This window comes from Bombus affinis, chromosome 8, assembly GCF_024516045.1.
Source record: "Bombus affinis isolate iyBomAffi1 chromosome 8, iyBomAffi1.2, whole genome shotgun sequence".
Classification (NCBI taxonomy): domain Eukaryota; kingdom Metazoa; phylum Arthropoda; class Insecta; order Hymenoptera; family Apidae; genus Bombus; species Bombus affinis.
In genome coordinates this window covers 5,080,396-5,102,257 of record NC_066351.1, presented here as the reverse complement: position 1 = coordinate 5,102,257, position 21,862 = coordinate 5,080,396, and the positions used below count along the sequence as shown (strand labels likewise).

General features: G+C 37.8%; 1 protein-coding gene and 1 long non-coding RNA gene across 7 annotated transcripts in view; one reads left to right on the top strand and one right to left on the bottom strand.

The window, feature by feature from the left end:
* The first annotated feature begins 3,863 nt into the window (after positions 1 to 3,863).
* The window catches only part of LOC126919626 (probable nuclear hormone receptor HR3), a 137,016-nt gene continuing 119,017 nt past the window's right edge, over positions 3,864 to 21,862 (top strand). The window contains exon 1 of the mRNA XM_050729092.1: positions 3,864 to 5,166. Coding sequence (XP_050585049.1) covers positions 5,148 to 5,166 — 19 coding nt within the window. The 5' untranslated portion in view covers positions 3,864 to 5,147. The remainder of the gene's footprint in view (positions 5,167 to 21,862) is intronic.
* Positions 14,397 to 21,857, bottom strand: LOC126919630 (uncharacterized). 6 transcript variants are annotated; one of them, XR_007711732.1, is made up of 4 exons: positions 21,724 to 21,857; positions 20,141 to 20,174; positions 19,472 to 19,617; positions 14,397 to 19,373 (listed from the first exon to the last, which is right to left on the bottom strand). It is a non-coding gene; the product is annotated as an uncharacterized LOC126919630 (long non-coding RNA). The 6 variants fall into 6 exon arrangements; XR_007711731.1 differs by lacking the exon at positions 21,724 to 21,857 and having other exon boundaries at positions 14,397 to 15,213; positions 15,853 to 19,373; positions 20,141 to 20,196; XR_007711735.1 differs by lacking the exon at positions 21,724 to 21,857 and having other exon boundaries at positions 14,397 to 16,076; positions 18,348 to 19,373; positions 20,141 to 20,196.

Below are 21,862 nucleotides of genomic sequence, written 5' to 3'. Positions count from 1 at the left end.
AACTGGAAGGATGAACACAAGAAACTATGTTTTTCACGGTGACCAAAATTCTGTTTCCAAGAAAATGATTCAACGGAAAGTTTCTCGGAACGAAGTGCGATCAAATTGCATTATCCTTGCCGGAGAACAAAAGCTAAAAGCTGAGAAAATTGGAAAATCGACAACGCAGCAGGGAACAATGGCTTTCGAAGGATTTCTTCGACATTTACGCAATTCTTTAAACCTAAGAGCGCGGTAAGAATAGGAAAGTAGCAATTACGTTGTGCTAGAACTTAGCTAGAATGTCTTTAAGCGGCAGGAAGTGAAACACGTCTCGTAGCACCGTTGAATAGAACGAAAATTTTACTTATTTACGCTAACGAGGAAGAGGAGAGACATGTAGAATATTTCGTGAATTTTTCAATCTGAATTGAAAGGAGTTTCGAAATAAGGATTGAAAAAGAATGTGATGGACCAATTCTCTGATAGAATATGGCGTATGTAAGATTGCAAGGAGTGATGATTTCTATATCAAAAAAAAAAAAGAAAGAACTAGGAATGATAAAATCATTCCTAGAGAAGAACGAGCCAATAGCTCGACGCCAGGTCGTCGTGATGAAGTTGTGCGTGGTTAAAATTGATCGTGGTTTCCGGCTTGTTTCCGGTAATATCTTCGATAGTAGCTAGTTCATCGTAGTGAAGATTGAAGATCGTTGACCGTATCTGAAGTTGACCATTGGCGTGTATCTTCCTATCTAACGACGATCAAAGTCAAAATTTTGTGACTAAAATTTCGACACATGCTATGAAAGGTTTTAAATCTATAAAGGCCAAAACTGGAAGTCTATTGGTGTCGTGATTATAGAGTAGAAACACCTCCGGATACATGTCAAAAAAAGAGATACAAATCTACAAATTACCGAAAAGAGTACGAAAAAAAAGTTCAGAAAACACGATTTCACCCACGTATTTTAAAATAATTTTTTACAAAATTACCATGAATGACAATAACTGGTGAATACATTCAGTTTCGAATTATCCGTTTCCACCGCGCCCGATAAATTTCAGCGAATACCTAACGGTGCTGCCTGTTTTAGAATCGTACTTCCATTCGGAACAGGGTATGTTGTACGATGTGATCAATCGTGTCCAATTGATTTTCTCGCGATATCTTTCTCGCGTAAAAGAGTTGCGCACGAACAACGAAAGAGGCGCAGCAAAGTCTTTTGCCCGATAATCGACGCGCGATTAGTGTTCGATTTTATTGGCCGACGATTTTGCCGAAAATCGCTGAGCACAACGTTCTATAACTAAATACTTGTAGCTCCCACTTTACGAGAGGCAGGCTAGCCTTGGGTTCGGCGCCAAAGACCGGCCCGAGGTCAATGACCAATGGAATATTCACGTTCGGCCGGCAGGTAGTCAGGCTTAGCCTCAGCGATTCCTCGACTCTTCAGATTATTGCAAATCTGCGGATTTGTTAAATATCTTTCCACGTGGCTGTCGATTCGATCGAATTCAGCTTTTAACAATGCAACGTACCAGACTTTGATGTGTATCGATATTAATACGAACTTCCGGGATATACTCGCTTCCGGGATATCGGTATACCCTTTTCGACCATTCAGACGTCTTAGTATCGATGGTTCAATTGAATAGATATTAAGATTGAATCGATAGATGGGTTAGAGAAATATTATTTTAGATGTAATTTCTGGAGAAGTGAATTGTTTCCATAGGCTATAGCACATTCACTGCTGATCGAAATATTCGTGGTCTTCATAGTATTAGTAGTAATAAATAATTCTCGTATAAAATATATTACTACTTTATAACAGTAGAGCTATCGGAATCGTTAGAACCCACAATACATAATTTGTCTTTGATACAAGTTTTGTATCATGGTCGTTGATAGCTTTGATGCTAAAAATTCTTTAAAAAATTCGTGATATTAAATTGCATGTATTTACTAAAATACTGTAAAACTATATTCCGATTTGAACTCACGACGTACGCAATGGGATTAATTATATTTTTTTACTTTTAGAAATTTAGGTAATATTAGAAAAGTTTTGTAATCCTATGAGAATTTATTATAAACATTATGAATATCTTTAGAGATTTCTTAAATCTTAACCGCTTCAAGTTGAAAATTTCCACTGATTAAGACTTTAAAATCCGGCTAAAGAAATCGCTTCCAGGCTTAATACGAAATTAATAAGTAGGCATGAATATCGTTAAAAACAAAGCCGTGAATTAGTGGGAGCAACGATGAGGCAAAATAATAAAGCAGAAAAAACAACGAGTACGGTTTATATAGGTGTATGTATATGGCGGCGGAGTAACGTACGGCTTATTTAGATTAAAATCTGCGTGTCTCGTTCCATCTTTTTTCGCAGTGCATGATTTTGATACCGCTAAGATTCTTCACGCGGCTAATTGGCATTACGCGAACAATTCATTAGAGGGAGCGATGCACGCTCGGAATTAGTCGGTAATCAGCGTGGCCTTCTTTAGAATCGGATAGTTGTTTTGCAATAACTGTACTGCCGAGGCGTTGACTCGAAAAATCCATCGCGGTTAGGCCTTTGAATTTTAATTCCACCGCGGAATCATTAACTCTGCTCGAAGCTTAATTAACTGGCCAGCAGCGGAATTGATAGTACACTGTAAAACGAAAGAGGCTCCAAACTGAAAACAGACTTCGCAATGGCTAAACGAGCAGAGGTAATACCATTTCTATACTGACCAACTATGGAAAAAGGTAGTAAACGCGAAAAAGTATTGAACAAGTTTTCTTGTAGCTATGAACAGTTGGAAAAATTTCATGATCTTATTTACTATAACAAAACCAATAAAATGTAATCTTTCGTTAAAAAGAATCAGTAATATATTTACTATCTTTAGACACAAACTCGTAGTAAGTAAAGTAAATTGTAAAAGCTTATCTTAATCTGTTACAACATAATTGTTTTATAATTGAATAACACAGTAACATTTGCTATCATCCATGAAAAGGAAAATTTTTATCTACACAAAGCATACGTAATATTTATTTAAATTTTACTTCTAAGATTAATTTTGTATCATTTTATTCCAGTAAAAATAGCCACAGCACACACATATATATATAGAAAGAGAGAGATAGAGAGAGACTTTCGTAACTGTTCATCGCCCGATTTAAAATTTAATGTTTTATCGATTCGAATTCGGAAGCACGCGATCCTAATGCCAGCGATCTAAGAATGATCCCCCATGGTGCTGATGACGCTACTGAAAAACCGCTTCACCGATATCGCCGGCGACGTCGACGCGTTCCCTTTTCAAAGAGCGACATTCGCGGTCGGTGCGAGCAAACCATCAAGAAACGAGGGTTACGGTGCAGAGAGTCGCGGATAAAACGGGCAACCCGACGACGCCAGAGGGGGGGGGGGGAGAAAGGGAGGAATGCGAAGAGGGTGCCGTACGAGGCGAATAACGGTGAACGGTGCAGCCGAGTGACGAGCCCATCGCGGAAGAAAGCTGTGTGTATCGTGAAGAAACACACAGAGCATCGAGGAGCTCGGTGATAAATAAAAACCGGACGAAAGAGACACAGAAGGAAGACGACGTCGTGGCACAAGAAGAAGGAGAAGAAGAAGAAGAACAAAAAGTAGTAGCCGAAGAAGAAACTGACTGTGACTCTCTCGAAGAGGGGATGAAGAGAGACGACGATACCACTATGCGAAGAGGTTCCGTCGCGGTATAGCTCTTGGTAGGGGTACGAGAGAAGGTGGTGGAGGCGGAAGAGTCGACTACGGAACGGTGGAGGGGAGGGGGTTGGTGGTAGTGGTAAGGGTACGAGGCACCGTGCGAGCACCTGTGGATCTCCGCGCCACGGTAGAGTCACTCACCGGCTACCACCACCGGACCACCGCCGAACCTTGGTTCACAGATAGAGGACAAAACGGAACACGGCCACTCGTGGCTCGCGAACTCGGAGAAACCGTCGAATATTACCATTGGGAAGGAAAAAATCTTTCAGTACCGATTACGTCATACAGTTTGACCATCTTGGATCTCGTTCTATCATTGCATCTGACGGAAAAGGATCATACCTTAGATTTTTGGAAGAAGATATATACAAGAACATATAAGAGTACATCTGAGAAAGGAACAAAGTAATATAGAGCGTGTTTCCTGTTAATGAAGCGGTGTCTGGGGATTTCTTGGTATGTGGAGCTACTGTCAACTATCCTGGTTGATTTTTCACGACCATTGTTCCGGTTGATAACAACGGCAATCCTGCTGTAATCTTCGTTGTCTGGATAATAGTCTGTCTTACCTGGATTCGCTACGCGTCGTTGACAGCACCAGCTACCATTTACCGTTCAACACAGATCGTAATTCTGTGGTCAACTCATAGCAAGTTTTTGGTACCATTGTCGAAGCCGCCGCCGCCATTGTTGTTGGTGACCAGTTGCATCCGCGAAGGGCGACGACGACCACGACAACGGTTACCGACGGTTTCCTTTGTTCCTGATTAAGGAGATGAAGGACGAGAAATCTTCGAATCCTGTTATTTGAAAGGTTTCGTTATCTGGATATTTGTATCTCTATCAAGGTGGTTTGTTCGATACATCAGTGCAAAAGTTTTGAATCGAAGTGTACGATTGAAGATTAAAACCCATCTTGTCAAACTGTTGGATCTTCTACAACATCTTTCGCGGTTCAAACTTATCTTCTCGTAACTTGCAGGAAGATCGAGCAGTGTGAAGTAATCTCATTAAAATTCGTATCGTATGAAGCAGAGAGAGAAAACGTGGTACAAATAAATTTGGACGTATGAATATAAAAAGAAACGTTGAGATCGCCGATCGATGGACAAGGATTTGTGGTGAGCGTGTTTGACACTTGCAATAGCCACGGATGTGTGAAAATAACAGCGATTGGCGTCGTAATGCGTTGGAAGCTCATCGTCTGACATTAAGTAACGCAAGGTGAATGAAGACGCATCGCGGTGAGGGTGTAAGGGTGCTATTTGATTCAGTGTCGAAAACAGAGAAACACGAGGTTTGGTTGATTAGATTGTGATTGATCAATTTAGTGCAAAATAGTGGGCAAAACGGATCGATCTGTGAATCGGAGATATATCGTTTTGGATATCAGGATATGTGAACTCGGACAAGATGCCTAGCACCATAAGAGGTGAGTCAACGAACAAAATTTGGCACCCTGCTTTTCAGAAATGTCAATTTTCTTTTTCTTCTTCTGTGACTTTATTTTTCTTCGCTTCTAGTAGCAGTAGTTAATTATCATTACAATCGAATTGCATTTATTGGGACGAAATTTTGATTAAATTGAAATTTTAACTAAACTCCTAAATCTACTTATCTGAAGTTAAGTTCTGATTATTTGAAAAATCATAGATAATGGGAAGAATTACCGAACTCCTATCATACGACCGAACCAGTTATGTGAACTGTTGGTTCCCCTACTATAATATTTTAGATAAATAGAATCCCACCATATTATTATACATATCGTGCACATAATCACACACGAGCCAGACGCGTTTTCTCTGATTTTTTTTCTTTGACACAAATTGATACAACACCTTCGATTTAATTCCGATTACTCCGATACTCGATTTCGTCAGTGTGTCTAAAAAAAGAACGATCGATCTTTATTCCGTACGGTTTAGATCGAAATGTTCGTCACGCGGCACGAGTAGCAAATGCATTTGCACGGGGTAACAGTACGCGGTGTTGTGGCCACGATGGCAGGGTCACTCGAGGTCAGTAACACACTGACGATTAGACGTGAATCCAACTTGCCTACCTGTACTTTCGAATAAATCTACTTACCTATGATCAATTACACATTCAATTATCTAATATCATTCTCTAACTATAGATATTTTTAAACAAATTGTTCAAACTTACAAACAAATCAATTTCCTACTATTTTTTAATTCATAAAGTATATCGTTTATTAGCTGACTACACAGAAACTGAATAAAATGAAATTGTTCACATCAATATATTCACATCAATTTATCAAAAATATGGAAGAAGTTTGATCGAAATTGCAAATGAATGTGACGTTTTAAGGAAGAGCAAAGCTGCAGCTTAGGCGGAGTATTGACCGAAGAAATAAATATATTTGTGGAAGCTAACAGTACGCGGAGTTACGGTCGTGATAGCAGGGTCACTCGAGGTCAGTAACACACTGACAACGAACACAGGTCAGTCAGCGAGGTACTTCTGGTTCCTAGACGTGTAGTTATCATCTCATATTCCTTTCCTATATCTTCTACCTTCATCGCCTTCTGCTTTTGAAGATTCTCTTTGATTTCAAGATTCTTATCATCGCTGTAATTTTCTTATCAATCTCAATTCGTCGATAACCCAACGACAACGTCGTTACACGCAATACATAGCATGGTGCATTTCAAGAACGATTTGCATTTCCTAGCCTCGATCACTGTCTCAAAGCTATAAAAAGAAAAGGGAGCCAAGGGAAATTGAAAGTTGGCAGAATTTTCTGAAATCAATTACCACGCGATTACCTTGAAAGTTAGGAGCAAACTCGCAAGTTTCCTCGAAGGATAAGCAGCGAGGACACAGCGAAGTTGAAAAATTAAATCGCCAGGATCGACGTAGACGGCTGTACGAATTATTCAACGACCTTCGTGAACGCGTAACCGCGAGATCATCGACCTTTCCGATCGATCGGAGCAAACCAAGGAAGTATACAGCGAGTGCCAAGTGTGACCACGAATTTTTAAAACCCAGCGCATCTCGCGAAATCCCTATTATCGTGAAATCTATCTGGCAAAATAGAAGAAATGAGACAGAGTGTCTCTAGAGGGAAATAGAGAGAAAGAGACAGCTGTAAAGTACATAGTAGGGGATAAAGAATAAGAAAAAGAGAGGCACAGAGATAGAAAGAGAAAGAGGAACTGTGGCGAATGGAACGAGGGAAGGGGGAAAAGCAGGTAGGAAAGCGAGATACTCTTCCTGTGACAGGTGGCAAAGACCTTGGTAAACGTAAGGGCATTGCGATCGATTACCTAACCGGACGGTCGGCAGTGGATTTTAGTTTGTGACGCGAGCTTCGGACCTCAGGAGCCGGCGCCCACTGTCGTTTTTCGAACTAAGCGTCGACGGGGCTTGCCACTTGGGACACGAACAAAAGCTAAGGTCGTTGAACCTGGCGTATACACGCACGGCATAACACACGGGCCCGGTTCACGCACACCGGCCTTCTGTATGCTTCCTCTACATACACGCATTCGTTGGCTCTCTCACGGGCCACCAGGTACTTTCGTGGTACCCGCGATGGTACGGCCGGTCAAGTCCGGATTCCGGTGACTAAAGTGCCTTTGCCTGCCGCATCATTTACATAAACGCGGACCTGACGAACTGCTGGTACCTCGATAACGTTGCTCGCCTTCGTGTGATTCTCGTTTCCGTATTACACGAAAATTTTTCGTGGTCTAAGTTACGAGATAAGAGGTGGTTGTACCTATCGTTTAATAGGCGATGCTTGTTAAGTGGAAGTTCACCTTTATACACATTCGTTGTTCTTCATGCATATGTTACGTCTTAGGTTCTAAATGATGAAAAAAGTATAGGTGAAAGAAGTAGTCATTTTAAAGTACACGCAGAGTATAGATGCTCATAGTATAAATGCTAGATATACTGATCAGTTTTATAAATTACAATATAGAGAATGATGATGATACCGCAAACATTAGCAACTAATTGGTATTTTATATAGTTCTCGCAATTTTATGCTTGCCGTGATGGCCATAGCAAATCGTATGTAGTAATCATTAATGTCCGGAAAATTCATTACTGAAAGGGTTAACGACAGAAGTTTCCCCAGTTATTTAAGATGCGAAGATAAACTTGCACATGTTGGGTGCTATTATTTCTTCTTTGCCGGCGGAATGGGTCACGTAGAAACTCTGTTACGTGGGATACGGCTTTATGAATTCTCGTAAGACATTACGCAAGATACGTGAGTGAGCCTACCGTGGTTCTTGACTTTGGGACCATCAATGGTATTCACGTACGCTGGTTACACATGTCGATAGCTAGGCGGTTACCTCGAACGTGAACGAACTCATTTACGTAGACGTGAGTTACATCGGTTGTGGCGTGTTTCACTAGTAGGTAGGTCGTCTGGAGTGCAACAATCTGAATTCCGAATCCCGTAGGAGCCCTGTCACAGCCGCCTTTTTCTTGCAATTTTAACCTTTTCAGTGGACAGCAATTTTTGAAAATTAAGCTTTTAGTGTGATGAGAACTTTTCTTTGTACATATGTATTTGATTAGGTGATTTATATGCAATAATATTACTAAATTATTTTAAGTAACAGTAACTATTTATTTACTAATGGATTTGCAAAATACCATTTTTTCTCAAAAGTATAAGAAAAATACTATAATGTAATGCCTCCAAGAAACAGTAATAACAATTAAATGTATAATAGATGATCGTATATCTACAAGCATCTCTGTTTGTACTGCATTTTGCTTGAATAGGTTCAACTGTACATTTGTGTATGTCTATATTGTGCATCCAGTTGAAACGTTTAATTTTATCGAGTGAAGCTCACTAAATCTACCACCATCGGTCAATTTGACCGTCTTATGACTTTTGTACAACTTTTACATATTTAAACATTATCTCATCGGCATCAAACTATACAGCTTTCCTTAAAATACGCATAATATATATTTTTCAGTATTTACTTCTCGTTTTACTTTTTTTCAAGAAATATATGTAACCTGTTTTTTTATAGTATTTATTGGCCAGAATTTGTGTATTACATATGTGTATTTTCCATAATAAACGATGAATTCGGTTGTGAGGTAGTTCAGGCAAAAGTACCGATACATGATGGTACGACATAGTCATGCAATATTACATTTTTTTAGGTTTACACTTGTAACTTAAATTTAAGTCGCTGTAGAGCGGTGCTTGTGTACGATATTGTTTTTTTTCTTTCCATCTCTGTCCTGAAAACCTGATCGCAAAAACAGAACAGTTATATGTAACCTGCCCCATCTGTTATATACAATCAGTATAAAAGAAAAGCTATCTCAATGTGGCATGACCAACTCAAAAGAAATAACCAAATGGTAAGAAAATACGGTATCAAGTCGAAATCTTGTAAGTGGCCCTTCCAGGTGTTTTTCAATATTCTAGACCTAGCAAAAATAAATGCCTGGGTTTTGTATAAAGCTACACCAGGGAAAAAATGTCAAGGCAGGAATTTTTATTCCAGTTAGTTAGAGAAGAAAATGTACCAAAAATATCAACAAATACAAGTTTGGACTCATATATATGAAAATGTATATAATTGTCAAGTAATATATTGATCGACCACGGTAGGAATAGGTATACAATAAGTATCGGTAGGTTTAGTGAAAATAATTTCTTTGTTTATATTCTTTTCCTTTGCTTTTAAATAAATTCGCGTTTACAGTTTATGTTTTGTCTTCGTAATGTACATGCTTGAAACAAGTGTAAAGATTACAAAGCTATATGTGGTTCAATTATTTGTTGCTTAAACGGTCTGCATCTCCAAATCGCATCGATTATAAATTTAACCAGTTGTCGTTCTTATGCAAATACAAGTTTGTAAAAATAAGCCTGGTTTGACGTGACCGCCTTGGACAAAAAAGTATTTGAAAGAAATCAATTGTGTCGATGAACAAACAGGAAGGCAGATAGTAGGCAATGAACCAAAGTTGGTATAAGTCGATGGGTGGCTCTACCCAAATTACGTTTCAAGGTACCGTTATGACAGAGCCATGATCGAAGCGACCGTTCGTAAATGTCTTACATCGAATTTTAACTGTCCCCACCCTCTCTTGATCATGCATACAATGGTGTTATCGACGTCGATGACGAAATCATCACGATACTTTCAATCAACATTTTCTTAACTTCCACCCAGCTAAAATTAAAATTACTGTTCCTCAAAATAAATATCACGGAAAGACGTGTAACTGTAATTTTTCGATAAAACTTTTCTCACTGGTAGAGTTCGAAGAAGCTGAAACTATTGATATCTTGTCTTGGAGATCGATACTTGATAGTTTATTTAAATGTTCATTTAGAATTATCTTCTCAGTCTTATACTTGTATTTTGAGATGAGACATTAGATTATACCTTTCCTCCTCAATACAAATATCGTTAAAAAAATTTTTCCGAGACATTCTATTTAAACGATTTTTCACATTTTCTGAAATACACACAGCAATCTTTCCATATCTTCTTTGTAACTAATTTACAGATCTATATTATCCTCAGGAGTTCTTGATAGTAATATTATCTGGATCCTTTGTATTTTAATCCCACAGAGTCCAAGTTCGTAATTCTAATTCCTCATAGTAACAGCGCTCAACTGTCTCAAGAATATCGTATGTATTCGTTCAGCCCGAGCAACGGTTGAAAAAGTCGAGTTCGAGAGAGGGCTAATATCTCGATATACAATCTTACTGTGGAAACAAAGACATCTGACTTCTCGCGCGAGGGCATTCCACGGTGAGGAGACAAAGATCTGAAGCTTGCTGACGCGAGCTCGTTCCATGGCTCGATGCAAAATGCCGCGCGCGAACGCGAGCTCGATCATCTTGCGCAGCCAACGGTAATTTCGGTTCCGTGTCAGCGTAAAACGATCCACGCGATGAGCCCAATCAGGAAAATCGTGAGTCATAGCGGATTCCGAAACTCGGAATTGCATTCGGGGATGTTGCTTCAATCTATACGTTACACATATACCTATACTGTTTAGTATATAGGTATATGTTTAATTGATATGTACTTATATACTGTTACTTATAAATATTCAAATATTTTATATTTATAATATAATATTTTATATATTTAAATATTCATATATTTTGATATATTTTATATATATCATATATTTTGATAGATTCGTAGAAATAGTGTTTGATTCTTCAAATGTGCAATCTTCCTTATTATATATTTTGGAACTTAAATCAGTAGAGTTTTTCAAACAACAAGATGTTTATAAATCTTTAACGATTATAAATGCCAATTTTATTATCATATATTATCTCCTAGAGATCAATTTCATTGTGTCATAATTTTCTACTACACATAGTTATAATGATCATCAAGAATAAAATTATTATAGATTCTTTCATTCGTTAATTAAAATATATTGTATCAAACACAGACAATTGTCCAAATAGAGATTTTTAATCAATAAATATATTGCAATCGCTTTGGGAGGCAAAGTTAAGAAAAGTTAAGACAAGTTGACGTTCCTGTCAAGCGTTTAAATGTTAACTTATTTTTCGAGGAGTTTGTTCATTATAACGATTACCATAATTCTTCCTACACATCCTTTAATTCCACGAAAAAATATTACGTCCAACAATCAATCAATCCCTAATCAATGACAAATATACGTTTATATATCCATACACATGATACATCGAGACGATCGTTTTTAACACGCATACAACCGCATCCGCGTGCGTCTACGCAAGTAAACGTGACTCTCCGTTTGCCTACCTATCTACCTACCTACCTACCTACCTACCTATCTCGAAACTCGGTTTGCTCCTTCGTTCTCCAGTCATTGAACTCGAGGCTCGTTCAACCCACCAGCTGTTTCTTATTACTCCCCCTCTGTTCTCTTCCTACTCCCCCTACAGATACTCCCCACTGTTCTCTTCCTGGCCGTGGACCATGCCTCTTCCGACACCTCTAAGTCTTAGAAGTCTCTCTATACTACTCTCGATACCGGGCTGGCCGAGTGAAGGTAATGTAGTAGGGTCTTTTCAAGGTTCTCCTTGAATATCGATTCGGTTAAGCGAGAGCGGAAAGAAAGGTCGAGTTTAGGTTCAACGATCTAGCCGAGCTTGATCGATGCTAAACGTTCGTTTCCTTAATCTGAAGATCCTTTCTTCCAGGCTTAAAACAGAAATTCAATTAGGAGTTTAGTTCATTTAGTCTATGTTTGTTTTTATTTTTTGTTTATGTTATCAGATTGTGTTTTTTTTTTCATTGTATCATTTTTTTCATTCTATCATTCACGTTATCGTCGGTGTACATTAAATTTTTGTTTAATTGTAGCATAAGATCAAAACGTCCACGAGGATTCGTACTGTAGCGTCGAAACGTTGTTCAGAATCTGGTTCATTTAATTTATTATTGACATAGAAAAATCTGGGTTATTGGTTGGAAATTTTCACATGGTAAATAAAATTTTTAATGAATATTGGCATATGTGCGTATGTTTAATTTTTGTTTAATTCAATGGCGCATACACAAAATACAAAAATACGATGGTTGGTTACTTTAATATAATAAATGTTATTTTAAAAACATCGAAATTGAAAAATATTTTCAAATATTCTCTGTCGTATCCCATACTGATAAATATATTTTAAATAAACGAAACAGAAAGGTAAAAAGGCAATTATCTTTTTTTGGTCATAATTAAATTTGTCTTAAAAGGATGGATAAAATACTTCAAAGGGCAGTTTATTGTAGCACGTTTGAAATATGAACATAAAAGAGTGGATGACGAATATTTCACATTCCTTCGTTTTTCTCTTTTAATACAAGGATTGCGTTTTGTCATGCGATAGTCATACTTCGGTCGTGATTCACCTGACAAAAATAATCCGCTTACTCGAAGATTAACGCGGGTTTTTGAACTTGAGAGCAAGGGAAAGGTTTAACACAGGTTCAACGATCTAAACATGTGATGGTCGTCGACTAGTTGAAGGACTGAGATCACCATGTAAGATCGCTACGTAAAATGCTAAAGATTATTCTTACGAAGCTCGTTGTTACGAACAAATACAATTGTCGCCTCAATTATCCCCGGCTTGTTTAACTATTTTAACTGTGAAATAAGTCATCCGTTGCTTTCTGCCGTTGGCAGTTTAGAGAACTCTTCCGCTCTAGCCTATTCCTCTATGGCTTTAAATCATCCCGGTTTTAACTATGCGGGACACACTATTATATGCATTTAATCTTGATCGTAGCTCACTTACGACGAGTCGACGCGTTTTCAAGGTTTTCGTTTGGTATTAATTCAACTTCTTGAATCTCTCCGAGGAGAGAAGATCGTGTGGGAGTTCGTTGAACCGAACCGTGTGTATACACTGTATACGTGTATGTTGGCAACAGTCGGGTGAAGTTTCCAGAATTTATTTCCTATCCTAGGGTAAACATTCCGTAACAAAATTATTGGCAGGGCGATGAAGTAAGATTTTTTTCGATGCAAATATGATTCGCAGTCAGAATGCCGGAAGATGGGATTGACAATTTTCCAGGCGAAAATCTTGGCCAGGACTTGTTCGTAAATTCAAGTCCACTCGTGTCAGCTTGCCAAGCGCGTTGAAAACTCTCGACAGTTTTAAGAAGTTTCATCAAATACCTGTTTAAATCTTCGTCTTTCACGCAGATTCTGCATCATTGAATTTCATACCACGAGGTTCGTAGGTGATGAAAAATTCTCATTTTTCCACTGTCGTTCCTCTTTTCCTGTAAAAGCACGCATGTGTGTGTCTTTGAAATATCACTTGAACAGGAATCAGCAGACGCTGGAACGTTTTCTAATTCAAAATTGATGCAACTTAATTGCGCATCAACGAGGTAACGCGCGTAATCGAGAACAAGTCCGATTTCACCGGATCTGTTTACGCGTTAACGCACAAGATTCTTCGGTGTGTTCCAAACCATCGCAAACCTTTAATCAACATATCTGAACTAGTCCAGTTGGTTAAAATAAATTACTCCATTTTTTGCCGAAATAATCACATTTCATTAATAACAACGCGCATATGTTTTTCCCTTTGAGAATAATTATACAAGTACTTCGAAGATTTTAATTACACATTAAATACACTTCTTTGATAATCTTGATAGATGGAAATGTATTATAATATGTCTATTTTGATAAAAGTCGAGTTGCCTCGAAAAATTTCTTTGCCATTTTTATCATTTTATGCAATAAGTCCTGCCATAACAGTTTGTTCAAGCAAATTATACGTTATATCCTATTATTCGATTAAGATTTAAGACCACGGCAGAGAAATATGAGATAAATCGAGCTTTCTGTGTTTTATAGGAGAACAATTTTAAAACTAAACAGGATACTACCAACTAATCCCGTCTTGTAATTAGTTTTTGAGATGAACTACTGCTACGTTTCTTCAACTTCTTGAATATTTCAAAAAGATGTTTAAAACATTCGATTGTCATAATATAAGTATTAATTATATAATAGGTCTACACAACACGTCGTGGATTTGTGCCTTCCTAATCATGTTCCTATTTGAATAAATGGCAGAACTAATTTTATCAAAAGCATCTTTCCATTAATTGCATTTTTCCAATAATTGTAGCAGGTTCGATAATTCCAGTGTTACAAAGTTTATATATATATTTATTATTAATATATAAAATTTACATATATATTCCAGTGTTACATAACAAGTCGCTTCCGCCTTTCAAGTATATTGTACTGAAATACTTCGTTGCAACGACGAAGTAACATAAAAATCAGGAAGTAGACAAAAACGAACTTATCGCGTTTATCCCGTGTGGTCTTCAATCGATCTGCACGATCGTTTCGCGAACTTCAATATGTGTGTATGCTTTTTTCTCCAATTTAATCGACTTCACGAGCGAAGTATTGAACGGGCCACCAAAAGAGTGAGGCGATCGCGAGCGAGCAAACGAGCGGATCGTCGCTTCGTGTCGGCAGGTATTCGATAGCACCGCAAGGGTCGTCGACCGCAGGTGCTACACGCTCGTTCGCTCGCTCGTTCGGCTTGTTCGTCCTCGCCAGGGCCGAAACTCACAGCCCGCTGCCCTCTCTATCTCTCACGTTCGTAAAAAAATTTACAGTCACGTTGGCTTTTTCTACGCGCGTTGTTCCACTATCCGTAGCTTGCCGATAATGCCCGCCGTAATTGGATAGGAATTCGGCGTTTAGTTCTTGGAATTCCCGCTACGAAAGCAAGAGTTAACTCTTCGTTAGAATTTGGAAGCGGTTACGATTAGCTTATCTCACGGTTCAGTGAGAAAAAAGTGCTTCGTAGATTTTTCTTTTAATTCCATATCACAAACGTGATAGATATTCGTTGAAATAGGGATTCTTCAAAGATAGTACTGTGAACGATTGAAGTTGAATATCGTCGTGTGTGTAGGTTCTTCCTTCATTTTACTGCGCAGACTCTCTGGAAAAATTATGTTTTTAACGTTATTTACATTATTGAGAGAAAAAATGACTATACATATATATATGAACAGTTAGTTACAAAAGGTGTTTGTAAAACATCAAACTTCTTTTCAAATTTACTGTATTCTATATATATATAAGAAGATTAATTAAGAGCTACTTTAAGGACAATATAACGTACAACTTGAAATAACAAGGCTAAAAAGATACAATCTTTTCTCCTTACGTGTTACATATTTTGCCGGGGAAAATATTACTGTTACGTGAGTAACAGTAAATAAATATTTCATATACACATCATTTATACACTGTACGAAAACTTTGAAGAATGATTGTATATATCTGATCATAGAGGTGTATAAACGATTTCTTCCGCGAATGAAAGAGTCAAATGTTAGTTAACAACAAATCGATATATTCGAGATTAAAATGAATGTCTTCGGTATCGGTAAGCAACTTCTTCAGTAACGTGAAACAGAAAGACAGGAGTTGAATCTGCGCTTTGTCCATCGAAACCGGTCGCGTTTCATGAAATACGTTTATAAATGGCAATGTAAACGAACAAAAGCGAGTGTCCACGGACTGTAGTCTAGCATTGAAAGACCGCCGAAAGGAGCGGGAACTTTTGAACAAGTACCTGGTTCTCAAGCCGATTCACCTCGACGAAGCTCGACCGCAGGACAATGACCTTTGAGCCACCACGTGGCGAGTGATGTCTCTTCCCCGTCAAACCACCTTACCTGCCTGATTTAAAGCAACCACCCGGCCGTGAACCTTTGAGTCTTCCTAGGGCCTCCACCTTTTCCCTTCGTCTTATTTACCATCCACGCTCTTCCTGGTCTTACCGGTATTTGTGCTTACCTGCGAGTAGACAAGACTGATCGACACGCTCGACTTGCGAACGTCGTAGTAGTACACGTAAGAATAGAATTGTTGCGTTTAGGATAGACAGGGTAAGCGTGAAAAAAGGGGACTGGGTTAAGAGGGCGATGACATAAGTAGGTTATCTGTCATTGGACTTCAAGTTACAGAATTCTTGTATTTCCCTAAAGATGCGAAAAATAGGTTAATGAAAATATAGACTGCTATTTTATTATTAGGTTATATATGAAGTGTTCAATCTTTGACGATTTATGCTTCATAAGAATTTATATTAAATTCTATAAATTAAATTCTACAGTGGTTATAAAAAACGTTCTCGCATCATTTATTATAGCGTTTACATATTAATTAGGTTCAAGCATATTAAATTTAGGTATCATTTAGTATTTTCATTTCACATTACCAGAATTTGTTACTATGAAAATGAAGTGTGTAAAATCTGATAAAAAAGAAGGATACTTGCAAATGCTTTTTGTATCCATTGTATATGAAAAAGAAAATTCTTAATATTCAAATGATATGCGATAACCATCAGTGATGTATGTACAAAGATACAAATATTCGCCGATAAAAATAGAAGTTTTAGAAGATGGATGGAAAATAGAATACGTCATATGCTATAATCTAACATAATTTGGATTCAAGTGGAGTATATTTTCTTAGAGTTCAATGGCCTTTCTCGAAATAAAATAGATCCAGAATTTTTTCGTGGAAAATATAAACACGACTCCAGAAATATGAGGTAATATTTTTAAAGACGAAAGGTCAGCGTTCCTTTTATAAGAATGACGAAGGAGGAGGTGCAAGTTCAGCGACTTCATCTGCACTTTGCACTTCCGTATTGTGTACCAAGCTAAACGTTCCATTAACACGTGTCATCGACACGAAAATCCAATGAACATTTGCATCGGCGCGATATCAAACCGGATGGATGATGAACGATCCATGCTCACGTACATCCTTCTGTCTCCAATTGCATTGTTGCAGACGTTTATTTTATATCGCTTATTTCGTGCGTAAGCATTTTTTATATTTGAGCTTACGTTTTGTTGGGATACGTGAGATACATATCGAAAATTGTATCTCATCGAACTTCAGATTAGTAATGTTACAATCTAAAGATTTTCAATAAAAATTAGAAAAATTCAAACTAAATAAAAATCAGCTTCTTAAAAAGCATACGCAATATCGTCCATCGTTTCGAAAAATATTGTTTGATTCATGTATTTATGAACTTTTAATTAGATATGTATATCACACCTGTTCTTCATATAAATGGTTTTCTGCAATAAAATAGTTAATCATTCTTTACCGGTAGTAGAAAGAAAGAAACGAAAAAGCAAAAAGAAGAAATTCGAACATTAAGAGGTTAATTATATTCTCTGAAATTATCTAATGGCGCTACATATTTCGGAAGCGAGGTAGCTTGTAATTATCAAATTAATAGGAAATTATGTAACACGCTCATGGAAGAAAGCTTAGTTTGATTAATCACTCTGTCAGACACGGTTAGACACCCTGAAGAAGGTCCATGGGCTTTGAGTATCAACCTCTTGATCCCGTCTATTCCCTATCGTTTTCTCCATCTCCATCGGCAAGGTTGACGATCCTTGGGAGAAAAGATTATTAAGCACGGTCGCGTTACGTGGACCTTCGGTAAATGGCCGTGGTTCGTGCAGCAAGGTGCACTGACCGCAGATAGAAACACGTGGACGCAGACCGTGTCGGTGACGGAGGTTCCGTGGAAGAGAAGGAAAACGAGGGAGGGGAGTTTCGAAGGGCTGATGATTTCACGTGAAGACTCAGCAGTCATCGTAAGTACTTACGTGACGAAATAAACGTCGGCTCTTACGAAATCTCCGACGAATACGTGACGCATCTTTTACCAGTTTCGTCGAAAGAAATGAAACTTCTTTTGGAGATGTTTTCATCAGCTTTTCGTTACATCGTGAAAATTCTATTTATTTACATCGATAAATAGAGATATGATAAAGTAAATATTTCACAATATCAACGTATAGAAGGTATCAGGTAAAAGAATGTTTGTTAAAAATACTACAGAATTACAAGAAATGAGAGTAAAATTAAAGTTTGCAAGTATGAGAGTTCGTATAAAAGTGACATATTGTCTCGTTTAGCATGGCTAGATTTGTTTGACCGAAGAGATCAACTGAAGATCATTTAGCCCATTTCGCACATAAAAATTTATAAGCAATTTCTACAGACACGTAATTATAACTTCACACATACGTCTCTTATTTTAGAAACATTTCAGCGTGGAACAGCTGCATAATCACTTTCGATTCCCGCATGCTACCTCCCAAACTGCCTGGAACCACCGTTCTGTTGTAATTTTGTTAATTGAGACTATTTTGCAGCCATTAAAAAACTCCGATTCCACTTGGTCTGGCAATATAGGATTATTTTTTAAGCCTGAAAAACTCAACAAATCTAGAAAACTGCATCTCGAAAAACAGAGAATCTCGCATTTATTTCAAAATTATTAAAAGGATCTATTCAAAGTTACTACTTAATTCTTCCATTCTCAATCCATTTAACGATCATAAATTGTAATTTTTCAAGTAAATTATTTATTCCATTTCGGTTATTAACCATTTTAACGTTTAGAAACGTGGAGAAACTGTTTACAAATGATATAAGGTTGATCTATAATTCTATAATTAATTTAATAATATTCTACTTCATAATTAAGGACCTCAAAATATACAAATAAAACAATAAATAAAAAACATGAGAGTCTTTGAATAGAGTACAATTCGGAGAAATTTATATTCCCAGTAACTCGTCTTATGGTTAATAGGTTAAAAGCAACAAAAAAGTAAAAAGAAAAAAGAAAAAAGAACGATTTGAAGGGCTAAGGAAACATTGCACCGACGAATTTCCAAGAACAGGCGGCACTCAGTGTGCGCATCCCGAGGACAGAGTTTCCGTTTCCTTCTCTCCCTTCTAGTCGGTATCCTTTTTCTCCTAATCATGCGGCTTCTAGTGACGTAACAGCAAGGTCTTACGGTATCTCCGGCAACGGGCCTACATTACGTGAGTATCCCTACACGCGATCCGCACGTACGTACTTACGTGTATACCCGCGTAGAAGATCCGCTACACGTTGTTTGACTCGAGCCAGCCGAGAACTTCTCCCCCTTTCATCGTATGTCCTCTCTCTTCTTCTTTTTTTTTCGTTCTTTTTTTTCTCCACTCCTTCGACGTTTCTCTCTGGTCCGTGTTTCGCTTCGTGTAGCTCATTGAAGCGGGATTCTAAAAACGATTAACGGTTCAAACCGTTCTCTCTTGATTTTCGATCGTTATTTCAATGCATGCCCGATTGTTCCTTAATTGTATGCAACGTTTTCTACCTTGTTTCAAAGCTGACTCTTCGCGTCTCATTCAACGAAGGATCGTTGAACGATGACTAACCGTTTCCTCCGTGATTGCCCATCGTGTACGAATAAATTAGTACCGGGTCGACGTAATGAGAAAATCTTGGTCGCACAAAGGATTCCTAAAAGGATGTTCCGACTGTACAGAGAATATATTTATCGACTAGCTACGGTTTAGATTTTCTGAATCAGGCCTCGGAAAATTCAATTCGCTTTAACTAGAACGTATAACGTACCGCGCAAAATAACGAGAAGAAGAAGGAGAATGTTGGGAAATAGAGTTCATTGTGCCCCGTAAATAACTAAGTCTTTTACACCAGATCGCGTAGTCTTCAAAACAATATCGCATTTTATGTTATGTATCATTAGATACGAACATAAGGATCGTGTTTCTATATCAAATTACTTACGTAGGACTTAAAGAAAGAGAGAGAGAGAGAGTGGAAAATGTAGTTCATCGTACTTCGCGAAAGTCAAAATTCTTTAGTTAATAATAGGGATAGGCACAATAATTAGGGGGCAAATGATATTAAGAAATTACGAGGTACTCTGTATTCCATAAACGGTTCTTAAAATTCTCTAAAATTCATTAAATATGATATTTATGACGCATAAAATTGATTTTTGGAAATTTAATTTACTCACACTGCTAGCTTGTAACTTGTGATTTATCAAATTTCTCCAACAACTGCTAGCTTGTAACTTGTAATTTATCAAATTTCTCCAACAACGAGGTTCCAATCGTTGAATCGCACATGCAAAAAAGATAAGATGGTTTTCAAAAACATTATCAAATTCGTGACGTCATAAGATATGAATTTAGTACTAGGTCTACCAAAGTATAGTTTATTATTTTTCACGGAAATTTCGCATATTTATAACAATGCAAGCTTTGGAGATTTGAATAATACTTTTATAGAAAAACATGGATAAAACTTTATCTTCTTCGTAAAATTTCAATTTCAATTTCTTTGATACAAACTTTACACTTTAGTTGTCAATGATCCAGGTGTTAAGAATTGTGTTCCAATATCTATACGATGTATGAAGGGAACGTGTGAATTAAAGATTCGCTCGGTTCCCTCGAATTCCATGCGAGCCGATGGATAAGTTCTACTCAAAGAATTCGTCATCTCGTCTAGGGTCATCGACGCGGTTGTTTTCCCTTGTTCTCCGATCGGTATGCGCGGGTGCTTGGTCGCGATGCCGACAGGTGAGTAGAAACAGACGTATATACACATGTACATGTATACGTATGTAAGATACAGTTAGGAGTACCGTTCTGAAAATGCAGCGGCTCGTGTCGAGCCCGAAGAGAGCGAGGAGAGTGTTCGGTGTAGTCTTCGCTTGTACTCGGTTCGAGCGGCGCTTTAACTCAAACGGACACGACGAGAGGCGGGGATCCAGTCGAAAGGTGTATAACGGTAGCGATAAATTCAATGGCACGGAGACGATGAAACACGGAATATGAGCGTCGTTGCACGCGCGTTACGTGCAAATAATTGTAACCGATAATAAAACTGCCGTCGACACGAATTTCAGTTACGACGTTACGATCGATGGCTTCCGATGGAAATTACTTTCAAGAAATTCCATCGTGAAAGAAAAAACGAATGCAATGCTTTCTATTAAGAATTTACAGTGGCTAATATTTTATCATTTTTAGGATTTGAAGTAACATTTTTATTATTGTTACGCGTTATTCTCGCTCTAATGAACGAATGACATTGATTAATAGTCTCGTTAGGTTCCTAAATTAATTTTCTGTCGTGATCATAGTAATCAAGGCGTGACATTGACTAATACTTTTTTTTAGGATTTGAAGCAAGCTTCTGTCACTGTCATACTGATCGTGGTACGACTCTGATGGAACATTTTTAAAAATTTGAAGTAGTTTCTCTATTGTTTCACCCATCGTTACGTTGATCGAGATATGACATTAGCCAGAACTGTCGTTAGGATTAGAAGTAGGTTCTCTATCGTCGTCGCGCGTATTTTTCCATTCGTTTAGCGAAACGTGCGAACTGAGCAACCTGTAACACCACCACCAGAACATCGAATCAATCCGAATGGAACGAAAAAACACACACGAGGCCAGGACAAATATATTATCGTAGAGGCAATCTCACCTTAAAGGGACACGACCCTTCGTATCGACAGACAACCCGTTTCTTTTCAACTCTCTCGTCGAATTTCGTTTTATACCCGTAAAATTACTAGAAACCAACCTCGCCACTCGAAGAACGAAGAATATCGAACAGAATTCCTCAAAATTAACTTAGATTATCTTCATAAATGGAAGGAACGATACGAGATACGAGTGTAACTTTATCGCCTCGAAGACGGAAGAGTCTATCTGACCGAAGA